This window comes from Corythoichthys intestinalis, chromosome 2 (genome assembly GCF_030265065.1).
Source record: "Corythoichthys intestinalis isolate RoL2023-P3 chromosome 2, ASM3026506v1, whole genome shotgun sequence".
Taxonomy (NCBI): domain Eukaryota; kingdom Metazoa; phylum Chordata; class Actinopteri; order Syngnathiformes; family Syngnathidae; genus Corythoichthys; species Corythoichthys intestinalis.
This window is the reverse complement of record NC_080396.1, coordinates 29,949,041-29,962,613: the sequence shown is the minus strand read 5'-3', so window position 1 is coordinate 29,962,613 and position 13,573 is coordinate 29,949,041. Positions and strand designations below refer to the sequence as shown.

General features: G+C 38.7%; 1 protein-coding gene across 2 annotated transcripts; it reads left to right on the top strand.

Moving 5' to 3' along the window:
* The first annotated feature begins 266 nt into the window (after window positions 1-266).
* Window positions 267-6,993, top strand: idh3g (isocitrate dehydrogenase (NAD(+)) 3 non-catalytic subunit gamma). 2 transcript variants are annotated; one of them, XM_057827097.1, is made up of 13 exons: window positions 267-583; window positions 756-803; window positions 968-979; window positions 1,122-1,219; window positions 1,290-1,405; window positions 1,969-2,029; window positions 2,108-2,240; window positions 4,607-4,740; window positions 4,802-4,904; window positions 5,747-5,893; window positions 5,995-6,089; window positions 6,167-6,227; window positions 6,300-6,993. In XM_057827097.1, exons 1-13 carry the CDS (start codon window positions 461-463, stop codon window positions 6,399-6,401), a joined length of 1,233 nt encoding a protein of 410 aa, XP_057683080.1. In that variant the 5' UTR covers window positions 267-460; the 3' UTR covers window positions 6,402-6,993. The 2 variants fall into 2 exon arrangements, with proteins under 2 accessions (XP_057683080.1, XP_057683089.1); XM_057827106.1 differs by lacking the exon at window positions 968-979.
* Window positions 6,994-13,573: the final 6,580 nt, after the last annotated feature.

The window sequence follows — 13,573 nt, the reverse complement described above, 5'->3', positions numbered from 1 at the left end:
GTATTAACATGACTATTATTCGGGCCGGGTGCTTAATTAAAAAAGAAAATCAAATTGTTATAATTACTTTTAAGTATCAACCGCATCTCTGAAGTTTATGAAAAACCAATGCATTTCAAAATTGGTTGAAAATTATGAATTTATAGCCATTTTGAAGAACATGCAAGAACTCAGTGAACGAACTGTTCGACGCAAAATGTCCGACAAGTGGCAACGCTCGACCCGATTGTCTTACACCGTGAAGCAGCCATCTAGGTTTATATATACGCTATCAATAGGATCATTTCCGGACTTCCGCAATCCAGAATGAATCCGTTCCGAATCATTAAATAAACATTAAATAACAGCAATAGCCATTTGAAACTGTTATTTTCAATGAAATTAATAATAAAGTAACACAAATAAATGTATTTTTATTTGATTTGAACATGGGGGGAAAAAAAACTCTTGCTGTGTTCCTATGGTTCTGCATGTTCCATTTGAACTGAACTACAAATCCAAGATGGCAGCTCACTCTGCAGCACTCTCCATTTCCAAAATAGTCAATCCTTTTCGGGCTGGATTTGCTGGAAACACATTGAAAGTAAGACGACAAACGTTTCTCAAAAATAGAACCTTAGCGGCAGTGCTTGGGTTTAAAAGAAAACTTGTTTTGTTATCGTTAACGTGTTACAAGGTCAAATGAGTTAAAATAACTAAGCCAGTAATCCAAATTACTTCCCTCTTTGAAAATATAATTTTAAAATATCCTGCAGGTATTTGGAACAACTGTTACCAGTCACAGGAATAAGGCCGTGTTAACTGTGAGTGGCTTTATTCTTTTCTTGGCGTGTCAATTGTGGCATGTCGTTTGCACAAACTGTAATGGCGTTTAATTTACAAGCCGTCAATGTTTCATGTTTATTACAAATAAGATCACTTTTTCTAACGTTCATCTGCTTTCTTTGCTGCCTGTCTACGTCCAAAGGGCGGGAACATTGTAAGTATGAGACATGGATTCCCATTTCACGCTACAATAACAATACAATACAGCAATACCACTTGGTCAATTGTCACTACATAGGAAATCTGTTTTTATGTGAAAAGTCATAATTCGTGCCATCTAAATCCCAACTATACAGCCTCCCCCAGCAAAATATGGCGGCAGACATACTGTCACCCTCATACCAGGAGATGGAATTGGACCAGAGCTGTTTAGTCATGTCAGAGAAGTGTTCAGGTTGGTCAGACTGAAATGGGAGAAGTATAGCATTTTATTCTAAGTAGAGATGGCTACATGATGTCTGCAGATTCAGCTGTGTGCCCGTGGACTTCGAGGTGGTACACGTGAACTCCGCCTTGGAGACTGAAGATGATATCAACAATGCCATCACTGCCATTCGCCGCAATGGCGTAGCTCTCAAAGGTAAGTAATTTTCTCAAAAGCGTTTAAAACTATAATGCTGTCACCACCCATTCACGTTTTCTGGTATTTTCAAGTGATCCATATCCAGCATCCCTATTTACAATTTATGAATAAAACAACCTGCTTGGTGCTTGCATACACAGCCCTTCTGTAATGAGAGGTGCCAATATTGAGTAGAGACAACAATGTAAACAATAAATGGTAATATAATAATAATAAACATAAACCATTATGAATAAAAAAAGCACAAATGTTAAATGTTGGGAAATTTTTAGTTGGCCTGGTCTAGCTTTCGTATCTGAACACTTGGACCAGGCCTCATTCCTACCTAAGGTTATGCAATTTCATGTCAAAAACATTTATGATACTAATTACTCATTGTGTATATCAAACAATGGCAAACATTTTTTTCAGAAAGCTCTGCACATTAATGTTTACATTCTCACCCAACCTTATGAAAAAACACAGAGCTATCATTGAATACTATATATATATATCTCTTTATATGGACAAAAGGCATGACCGTTGCCCATAACGGTGACTATGCTTAATTCTGCTGATAGGTAACATAGAAACCAAACACACCATGCCCCCCTCTGTCAAATCCAGAAACAATCTTCTTCGGTAAGTTATAACAAAATATATACCACAGCCTAACGCAGACTTTTCAGCTGTTTACTACTTTTCTGTACGCATCCACAGCACAAGCTTGGACCTGTATGCCAATGTGATGCACTGCCAGTCTCTCCCAGGTGTACAAACTCGCCACAAAAACATTGACATCATGATAATTCGAGAGAACACAGAGGGAGAGTACAGTAGTCTGGAGCATGAGGTAAGATGAAGTCTTTTTTTCTGTTTGATTCAGTCAACAGTACTTTATTTTAGTGAGACCCATTTGACCACATTTCCTTTATGCTGATTCTGCAGTTGTCAGAATTCTGAACAAATCAATTTGCCTGCCAGTGTTTACTTAAAGGGACAGGCAACACACATTATATACCTTTATGACATATTGACCTTTATGTGAAAGACAGTTGCCCCAAGTATTTATGGTAAATCGTCAATTTCTCAGACTGTTGATGATAGAGAAAATAGTGTTTAAACACAAAAGACGACGCTGCTTACGAGTGCAGCAACTTTGTGATGTCATTTATACCCACACATTTATTGTACACATGCATACACCGATGGGTTCGACACGGGAGGTGACGGACGTCGCTCAAGCTCAATTCATTTTCTATGAAACTAACACGAAGAAGCGAAAATCGCCTACCCTCCTGCGGCTAAGCGACCAGTGACGTTACTGCAAGTGAAATTTCCCGCTCGTTCATGTACACGTGCACATGGCGACCTGCGACGCGATAAAATAAATAGTTCTATGGCTGTCGCCTGGCAGTACAACCAATCAACAATTTTGTTGATTGACAAATCACCTGCGAGGACACTAGTCAATCCGGATATCATGTCCACACTCCACAATTTCTGAATATGGAGGAATGCATCATTTTAGCAGCACTGTTGTTAATCATACTTTAAAAAGTAATTAATTACAGTTACTAATTACTTCTCCCGAAAAGTAACTGCGTTAGTAACTCAGTTACCTGAATGCAAGAGTAATTTGTTACTTGGCAAAGTAACTGGTGATAATTTTCATGCTTTTTGTCTTGTCTTTGTTTTCTCCATTATAATAATGTTCATGTCATCATGAAAATTTTGGTTCAGTCAAAGGCAAATCTATGCTAATTCAACCACTAGTATTTTTGACCTACAAGTATTGAAAAACTGCATCGAATATGCTTCGAAAAATTACATATATATTATCGGTTATCGTACCGGTATGGGCCTTGAGGAGCAGGAAGTTATCGATGTCCGTATCGATTTCAAAAAATGGATATCGGGCACCCCTAGCGATAACTAGATAGTAACCTTTGCTATGTGTGGAAGTCATTTAATGTTGTGAATCAGCCGTTAAAGTTGTTAAAATTGCTCCCGTTAATTGCATTAGTTCCCTTCTGTCTACTTTCGACACGTGTAAGTTTTAAAACTGTTTCATCGTTTAAAGATAGATTTAAGTCAAGATTTTGCCGATTTAGGAGCATTTTAGATAAAAACACTTAGGTTTGCTTGGAAGTTTCTCTACAACAAAGAGTTTCTGAGAGGTCTACTGCTTTATTGGCGGCTGTTTACTAACGCATCTAGTTCTTTATACATGTTGCTAATGCCGCCATGTCTGTCATTTGCATCTAGTTCTATATTATGTGATATCTACCATAGCATCATGTGGGCGTAGTTTGTAGGCTATCAGCTACAGTCAGGTATTATTGGAGCCACCTAGCATCGCGTTTGCAACGCCGTCATAACTCACTTGCCTCCTCCCTACTCCTGCTCTGCTCTCTCGTCTCTGTGAGTCCATCTCTCTCAGACTTTACTCGCATCATTCAACCAACATAGTAACGCACACCTTTCACGCCTCAGTAACGGTAACGGCGTTGCCAAGATGAGAAAAGTAATTCATTAGATTACTCACTACTGAAAAAAATAACGCCTTTAGTATCGCCATTATATTCTCACACCGTTATTAAGAACACTGTTTAGCAGTGTGCGAACAGCAGATATTTTTATGTGTTGGGTTTCAGCTCAATGGCCATGAGTTATGCATTAAACAATCGCTCATTGCCTGCTGTGTGTACGTTCACACTGAGTGGCGAAATGTACAGATGCGCGTTCATAGGCAGAGTTACCAAATATATATCTAATTTGTATCTAGATATGAAAAAGGCCTTGGTCGGATTTTAAAATGTAAGAATTTGACTGCTCACACTGCATGAAAATGTCAGATACATATGTGTCGCATAGGGGCAAAAAAATGGGAATTGAACTGCAGTGTGAACATAGCGTAATAGACTCACACATAGGTGTGTGTGTGTGTAATAATAACGTCACGAGGAAGGGCGGGCAATCTGGAATACTCGCTTTTAATGGGATAAAATAGTACCCACATTGATAATATGTCTGTCTGCACCAAGGGTGTCCACTTCCTGGAAATACAGGCTTTTGTTTATGTTTTTCACCACCATTTCACATCATAAAATTAATGTGTCGTTTCCCTATTGAACAAGATAAGATTTTAAGATTCGATTAAGGTCTTCTCTGCCCCTTTAAATACATCATTGTGTGTTCTGGCTTTGTCTTTTTTAGAGTGTCTCCGGAGTGGTGGAGTCTCTTAAAATAATCACTAGAAACAATTCCCTCCGGATTGCTGAGTATGCCTTCCGTTTGGCCAGAGAGAAGGGCCGACGCAGGGTCACCGCTGTCCACAAGGCCAACATCATGTGAGTTGTATGCTCATCTCCATGGCTCAATATTACGTGGCTAATTATTCTGCACCAACAGGAAACTGGGCGACGGTTTGTTCCTGCAGTGTTGCAGGGAGGTGGCCTCAGGGTACCCCGACATCACATTCGACAGCATGATTGTGGACAACACCACCATGCAGGTAGTATTCACTAGGAATGTTTGCTACAGTGACCAAGAAGTGTCAGGCGAACTGCAAAGTCCAAACACTTTGCAAAAAGAAAAAAAGCACAAATGCAAAATAGCCATAACACAAACAACAATTCCAAACACTTTGCAAAACAAAAAAGCACAAATGTAAATTGGCCAAAGCACAATTGCAAATAGCCACAGCATTATTGCATATAGCCACAACACGAATGCGAATCGCCATGACAAAAACCCCATTTGCCCACAACACAAAACCCAATTTGTCTTTAACACAAACTGCAAATAGCTCACAACACGAATGCAAATGGCTCACAACACAACTGCAGATAGCTCGCAACATAACTGTAAAGGGTGCGCAACACAACTGCAGAAAGCCACAGCATGAATGTAAAAGGACAACTCGGAAGTAGACTAAATTCCACGGAAGTAGACATGAGGACTACAACTTAATATACTAAACTGTAAATTTGTGGGCAAATTTCTGTAACTTGCGTTTTCAAACTCTTCACATGGAGAATGTGACTTGTAATGTGGACCGCGGCAGCAACTGGGTGGGAGTTGTAGTCCTAATGTCTACTTCCATGAAATTTAGTGTACTTCCAGGTCATCCTATTGCATTCGTGCTGTGGCTTTTTGCAGTCGTGTTGCGATCAATTTGTGTTCGTTTCTCAGAAATTGGGGTAAGTTAAATGAAATCATTTTATTAAAATCATTCATTTTAATTAAGTTTAATTAAGTCATTGTCATTGACAGCAAGAGACGTCCAATCAATTTGAACTGGACGTATATCGAAGCCACCCCAGGTAAAATGACCATCCATTTGACTGTGCACAGCTGGTGTCAAACCCGCAGCAGTTTGATGTGATGGTGATGCCCAACCTTTATGGCAACGTGGTGAGCAATGTGTGCGCCGGCCTGGTGGGGGGCCCCGGCCTTGTACCAGGAGCCAATTACGGCCGTAACTATGCAGTCTTTGAAACGGTGAGTGCTTGCGGCGAGGAGGACTCCTCCATTTTATTACGATGGCAATTGCATAAATTGTATTTACAAGATTAGCTGATTACGATCTTTTTATTTTCAAGGCAACGAGGAACACAGGAAAAAGTATCGCAAACAAGAACATTGCAAACCCTACTGCTCTGCTGCTCGCCAGCTGCATGATGCTTGACCATCTTAAGTACGTGCCCAGGTTTTATCATGCCATCTGCCGTGCAACTGCTTAGACTGTTGTCTTCCATTTGTGCATGCCTCCAGGCTTTATGATTATGCAACTTTGATCCGGAATGCTGTACTCACAACCATGAATGAAACCCGGGTGAGTCCCATTTCCTCAACAGGTATGTGTGTCACTGTGAACCGTTTAATATATTTTTTTTCCCTCCTTCAGTTGCACACTGCGGACATTGGCGGCCAGGGCACCACATCAGAAGTGGTTCAGTCCATCATGCGAATCATCCAGAGTAAAGGACAACACACGGCTGAGATGTAAAGGCTGAAAGCATCAGTGATGCACATTCATTCATTCATTTTCCATATCGCTCATTTTGTATTATTGACTTCAGAAAGGTTATTTCTTTCCAACTGTGGAATCCCACCATGACCACATTGAGATGCTAACTTATCAATCACATTATTATACTGTATACTATTGTTGACCTTTTGCTAGCGAGTGAAAGCCTGGCGACATGCGCCGAGTTCAACAAGGAGCACTTTTTGACTTCAAAATTAATTTCTGCCCTTTAAAAGTAAATACAGTTATGCAATAGACTTAAGGCACCTGCACAAGTCCCTTGCAATATCCAGAGATGGCCGAAAATATTACCAATTTTAACCCCGGTAATTAAGACCCTTTACATTAAACTTCATTTGCTGTGCTGTATCTTTGATATCAAAGTCTACTGTACTCTGTTACATACTTTTCTATCTTGTATGTCAACATATCGACCACGTCATCTTCATGCATACTGTATAACTAGACTTAGCTTTTTGCTTGCATGACTGTACTGTATAACTACATGCACACTATTAATAAGTAGTTTACCTGAACTGAGCTATTAAAGTTGCTTCAATAGTATCAAATGATCAAGAGTCCTGTGGTATTTGTCGTTATAATTTAGTACTTTTTTTTTTTTTTTTTGCTTAATTGGTTCATTGATTTATGAATAATAAGATACAAACTACTAAAATATTGTTTTACATAAATTTCATTTTGTAATATTATTGGGGTAAATATACACAAAATTATATTGTTACAATATATTTAACAATTTAAAAACATTTTTCTTTGAAATTCAGATAGGCAAAAGGAGGTAGAATTTTTTATCAAAATGGCCTTTGCAAATTGTTTTATCTCCATTTTATCACTAGGAGGCAGAAGCTGCTTGTGAGGTTACCGGCAATCATTGGGGTAAATGATCTTAGTCAAGGACTCGAGGCTACAAACACACTTGTTGATCGGCGTGTGCGTGCGCGCCCGTGCGTGCTTGTCTGACTGGGAATGTGAGACTTACAACAGCTTGTTTAAACGTAATTGTCAAAATTAATTTCCCAATAAGCGAGCTACTACGAATAATTGGTTCTGAAAGTGAAGCAAATCTGAATAAATCTGGCGTCACAAAGCCCCCCCAAACCAAATATATTTTCTTTTTGACAGGAAAAATAGTATACTATAATAATGTACTTCATTAAAACACAGTAACACCAGGGGTGAAAGTGGGCGAGAACAGTCAGGAACGTAGTTCCGGTATAAGATTCAGTGCCGGAACGCTGTTCCGGTATACGGTGCTTTGATTCCGAAAATATGACGGCAACTGTCAAAATGCTATGTAAAAAAAAAAAAAAAAAAAACTGCCACACATGCATTTCATCTCCAAGGAGAAAACAATCTACCAACATCAGATTTACATACACAAGTGTTAACAACAAGCATAATAAAGTGCTTGTGTAATGTAATCCGTTTCCACCAATATTTATTAATTTATTCCACAGACGGCATGGACGTTTCACCAGCTGCTGCAGTTATCTGAGTCTGATGATGATGAGTCACGTCAATGTGCGAATGCACGCAGCAAAGCAAAATGCCTGGACTCATTTTTCCGTTCAATTGGCTGACATACTGACATGTGATCACCAGGGATAGTTAGCTCTCATTGGTTCAAATGTGCATGTTTTCTGAAACAGCAATAAATAAATAAAATAAAAAACAAAAAGGCAATGCAACAGAAAATGGATCAAATCTTTAAGAGCAAAGGAAGAGTTAAGGTGGCTTATTTATCATATATAGTTTTATTTGCTCTGATGGGGAGGTTCAGAACATCTTAGCTGTCAATGTGCACTTAGGACTTATATTTGTTCATTTATGTTCGGCTACTTATTTATTTCCTTATGATTTAAAAAAAGTCAATGGTTGCGCAATCTTCAAAATATTTTCCATTTCACTCTGCATAATATGTCATTGTACTCATTTTTCTGAATGTATGTTACTTTTATCTTTATTATAAAAAAACACAACAAAGAGTAAATGTTTACATTATCTTCAATTTTAATATACATCCTATGTTCTTAAGTAGTTAAAATTGAGATTTGGCATTTAGTATGTGAGGAAATGAGGGAAATCATTGAAAAAATACAATTCTGAATGAAAATCAGTTTTGTATGTGTTATAGAAATAACTGACCAAAACAGTTTTCTTTGCATTTCAGTAGTTTTGCCCCCCCCCCCCCCCCCCCCCAAAAAAAAACAAAAAAACAATTAAATAACATTTCTGGCTCCGTGGCGACCTTCACGATGGGGAATTCCGGCAAAAAATCCTAACCACTTTCACCCCTGAGTAACAATATATGATACGAACAAATTTTCGAGTGTATGGTGACTTCTGTGCTCATTTGTGTTGTGGTAAAGTGTAGGCTCGACGCAATGACATTCCTCACATTTCAGCCTACATTTGCTCATCCACTGGAATTCGCAACGAGTGTTATGGAGAGCGCTACCTCGTGTGGTGCTCAGCCTCTGCCAGCTGGCTCTTGACTCTCTTTTCATTCATGTCGGTAACTCACTCTACAGAGACACTCCTTTGGCCCGCACAAGCTGACTTGACTCTATTTCATTTGGAATCCTCGCTTTTATTTGTGCTTCTTTCAGGAGGCTCCCCACATTGGGTCAGCATTTTCTCACCATCCTCTTCCTCTCGAGTTATTTCACCTCACTTCGCCTCTCATCAACATGCAGACTCTGGCCCCTGTCACTCATCGGCTCACATGATCTTCTCCCCTCTGAGCCCCCTCTAAAGCAAAAGCTAGGGGCAGATGGCCAATGGATTGTACAGCCAGGGGGTCTTTGGTGGATGTTGCAACAGACTACCAGCCACTTGATCTTCTCGGGCCAGTGTACAGTATAAATCTGCAAAGGGCCTAGCTCTCTGTGTAACCCAATAGAGCGGGACCTTTAAATTCACAATCAGATGGGATATATTCCGGCTACTGAAGGCTTAAAGTGCAGATGGGTTCAAATGTAGCTATGCAAACGTATAGGGATGTGACATAGGCTTAAAATGTCTTTTGACCAGAGCACACCACAGATATGTTATTAATCACATAGGAATTCTTTGCTGTGAGAAAAGAAAGCACAAGAGGATTTTAATCTTTAACACCTCAAAATATATAGAAGTTAACCATTCACTTTAATAAGTAACCTATAGAATTTACCCAATAAAATTGAGGTAACAATTTGCATCTACTTTTTTGGGTAGATTTAATTCCATATATTGACTATAAAGTAATTGAAATAAAAAGCTATGAACTACTTAAATAAATTGGGTAAAATTTACATATTTATGTATATATTCAACACATACCTACTCCATAAAATTGTGTTAAATTTACCAAATATTTATGTATATATTCAACAGATACTTACTCAATAAATTTGGGTAAAATCATCTCTTAATTGCTTGTAGGTACCGTATACTAAAGTTGTGTTTGAAGTTGGCAATAGCAGGTCAAAACAGAAAAAAAAAATCAGCTTATATCTACCCAAAATCCTAAAACAAGTCACTGGTATTCTCTATCCACTACTCGTTTCATCAGTACTTCTTTACTTTTGCAAGTATTATTTTTGATCAATATGTGTATTTTTAATTACGTACATATAGTTTTGCCACCTATACTGTAAAATATTGTAACCAGTAAGCAACCAGGACATGAGACAAACATGCGACATCTCTACTTCTTTAAAGAATAGTAAAAATAATGATATTAATAGTAGTCTTTTTAAACACAAGTGAAGAGGTCAGGAATTAGCACCCTATGAAATAAAGCGAACAGTTCAGAAATAAGTAAATAGCTCAACCAAATCAAAACAGTATGTCCTCTACATACATAGTGTTTCAGACGTTTTATTATTTTACTGTCACGGCACACATGAAAAAGAAAAATGTCATGAAAAGTATATGAATACTCAAAAAGAGATTTATCTCATTATGATTTACTTATGCTGTGTAAAATCTAGGAATGTTATGTTGAACACAAAGCTATGATTCTGTTGTAAGGAATTGATAAAGCTGGAACAAATGAGGTGACAGTTGCCACGTGTACATGGAGCCACATATTCCAATTACAATCGGAATATTTGTTCAAACCGAATAAATGTGTTCCATATAAACATCTCATTCGGAATGAACAGGCCCAAACCGAATGGAATTTCATTCCGATTCACAGGGGTGGAATATTCCTTTTCCCAAACCAATTAGAAGTAAAATTATATCATGTAAACAGGGAAGCGGAATGGTGTCTGGTTGCGTTCTTTCTGCACATGCTCCGTACTGACGTGGTGACGTCACTTTGTGACGTAAGTAACGTCACTTGCAACATGGCTTCCAAGCACAGCGCACCAAATTGGAGTCCGGCGGAAAGATTGTATTTAATTCAAACTTTAAAAGAATTGAATATAATTGCTCGCTTAGACGGGCGTAAAACGAGGAACAGTGAACTATTTAAAAAAGTTCACGGAGGTTACACGAAGCCGGAATAGACCGGAGCGTTGACCAGATTAGAAACCGGTGGAAAACCGGCTACTACAAGGCAAAAGAGTAAAACAGCAGAAGCGGATACGACCCCACAAACACAACAAGTGGGTTAAAGTTAAAACAGCAGCCCTCCGATGATCGATCTCCATGTTTTGCAACGTGACGCTTTGTTTTGATTAATCTGCGCATGTCAGACGGCAGTTGTCAAACGTCCTTTCGGAATAAAGGCAGTCACATGTAAACGCTGGATCGGAATAGATGAAGTGACATGTAAACAGCTGATCTGAAATTTCCATTCGGAATGATTTGAATCGGTATGAATAAAAGTCAGCATGTAAACGTGGCTATTGTGCCATTTCCTGACAAGCTCTCGAGGCAATCACTGCTTTGCGGAGCAATGAGCACCCATCTTCGATTATCATGAAACCCTCCAAAAAGGTGTTTTATTTTCCACCATTTTTAACATGCACTTCTTCTCAACCACCGCAAAAAACAAACAATAGCCAAAGGGAAACAAAAACACACGCACAGATATTCTCTTGATAGCAGCTAAAATGATATCGGAAGGGTCACCTGACAATTGTGATGATAGTGTCGATAGGATGATGGTTCCAAGTTGAAAAAAAGTACAATTAACACTATTCTGTTTGTCTTTGATGTTGGGTGACACATCAAAAAGATCTGTTTGAATCTTTTTAATGGATCCTGTTTTTTTGGATGCCGTTTTTCTCTTCACATGACTTCCTATCCAATACCCTGCAAGCAACTTGTACAAAATATGACCCAAAGCAAATGATTGATGTCAGTCCAGCTGCCTCGCTCTAATCAGCCTCCACAGCTGCAGCCAGAACTCCATTCACCCTTCATGGGACTTGCCCCACTACACACATACTCACACTCACCCAGCTAAAGTAACTATATCTCAGCTTCAACATACACGAAATTGCATACTGTATGTCAGCGGTCTGCTATTCGCCATTAAAGCGGCTTTAGGACATGGAAGTTAGGTATGTTATTAGTTAGGGTGACCAAACGTCCTCTTTTGCCCGGACATGTCCACCTTTCACGTCGTGTCCTCGGTTTTATAAATTCATGAAAATGTCCGGTTTTTATGATTTTTCACAGGACCAATTTGAAGAGAATATCTCCGGCCGCTGGGGGGCAGCGCTTGCCTGTGTTGTCGTGGCTCCTACTAGTAGGGGCGGGAGAAGGAGTACAGTTTACACCTTGTATTATGGGCCATTACCGCCATCTACTAGGTTGACTGTTTGGCAAGAGAAGAGGCAGTTACAGACTACAATAAGGAGTAGTTGTAAGAGACGTTTATCGTGCTCCGTACACCTTTCTGTAAGTTTGTCTTCTGTTAATGTGGCTCATGTGTCTTAAAGTTATATATTATACAATATATGGGTACAAAGAGATGCAGTATGTTGTATTAGTCTTGTATTAATTGTTCTGCGTTCGTGTATTTGGTTTAATGTTAGTATTATATTTTAAGTAGCCCATTTGCCCAGTAGCCCAGTAGCCTGCCTAGTTGTTAAGAGTTTTTTTACGATAGATACGTATGTAATAGCAACTGTTGACTTCTGTTGGAGCTTTGTACTGGCGTGATCTGTAAAATCCCGTTTGATGTCAAATCGTTGCGCTACCAATGATTGTAAACTTAGATAGCAAAGTTTGATTTTGCCTCGCTAATAGGGTAGCTATCAGTGAGCTAAGCCGCGCTAGGCATTATGGGAAACGTAGTTTTGAACTGCTGTGTTTGGAAACATGCTGGTTGAATAGTTTGTCGGTTTATTTTGGTTATTGTTTGCGTGTAATCTAGAACATTGAATGGGAATAAAAATTGAGTGGGAATAACAATTTCTCAACGACAATTGTCGTGATAGTAATTTATACAAAATTTTATGTGGCACAAGCCTACTGTGTGTCTGTATTGACTGTACTATATTTCTACGGGTCTGCATGCTATTTTTTTTTTTTTTTTGCGTTTTTTTAATTTTTTAATTTATTTTTATAAGAATGAAGCCTGTTAAGTAAAAAACTCATTTCCATATAGTGTCTAATATATACCATATGACTTTTTTTTTTTTTATAAAACAGAATTTTTCTGTCCAGACTGAGGAGGCACACATTAAATATATTAAAGTGATATAGGCATCTTTGAGTGAACTGCGAGTAAAATTCAAGTATCTTGAGGCCGGGCCGAGTGTCCTCTTTTTTGGAAATCAAAATATGGTCACCCTATTATTAGTGGGAGGAAGCATTGTATTAAACACACACACAAACGGGATTTCAATGAGCACACAAACCTGAGTCGCACTACTTTTTTATTATGAAAGGACAATATAAAGCGTACGACTCCTTTTTTTCACATTAAGGCCCAATTACACAACCTGCACCACATCTTTTCTGTGTGCCAGTTTGCAGCATACAGAAAGGGAATAATAACATGATGCCATGACTCAAAGCTATTATCACCCTGTCACAGCTTGAAGGGCCAAAGGCACCATCATCCAAAAAGGAACAACTATTTGCAGGCCAGTGTATCCTGGTGAAAATGTATGTACATCTCTAGCTGGAACCCCTAAACTCACATCAACATAATCTTTTACAATAATTACAACAACTGTTCTACA

What these genes read in the sequence shown, in the direction of transcription:
- idh3g (XM_057827097.1), top strand. Translation starts at nt 461, where the DNA reads ATGGTTCTGCATGTTCCATTTGAACTGAACTACAAATCCAAGATGGCA. An exon ending in CATGTCAGAGAAGTGTTCAG is followed by an intron (nt 1,220 to 1,289) that starts GTTGGTCAGACT and finishes TGATGTCTGCAG; the next exon opens with ATTCAGCTGTGTGCCCGTGG. An exon ending in CAATGGCGTAGCTCTCAAAG is followed by an intron (nt 1,406 to 1,968) that starts GTAAGTAATTTT and finishes TTCTGCTGATAG; the next exon opens with GTAACATAGAAACCAAACAC.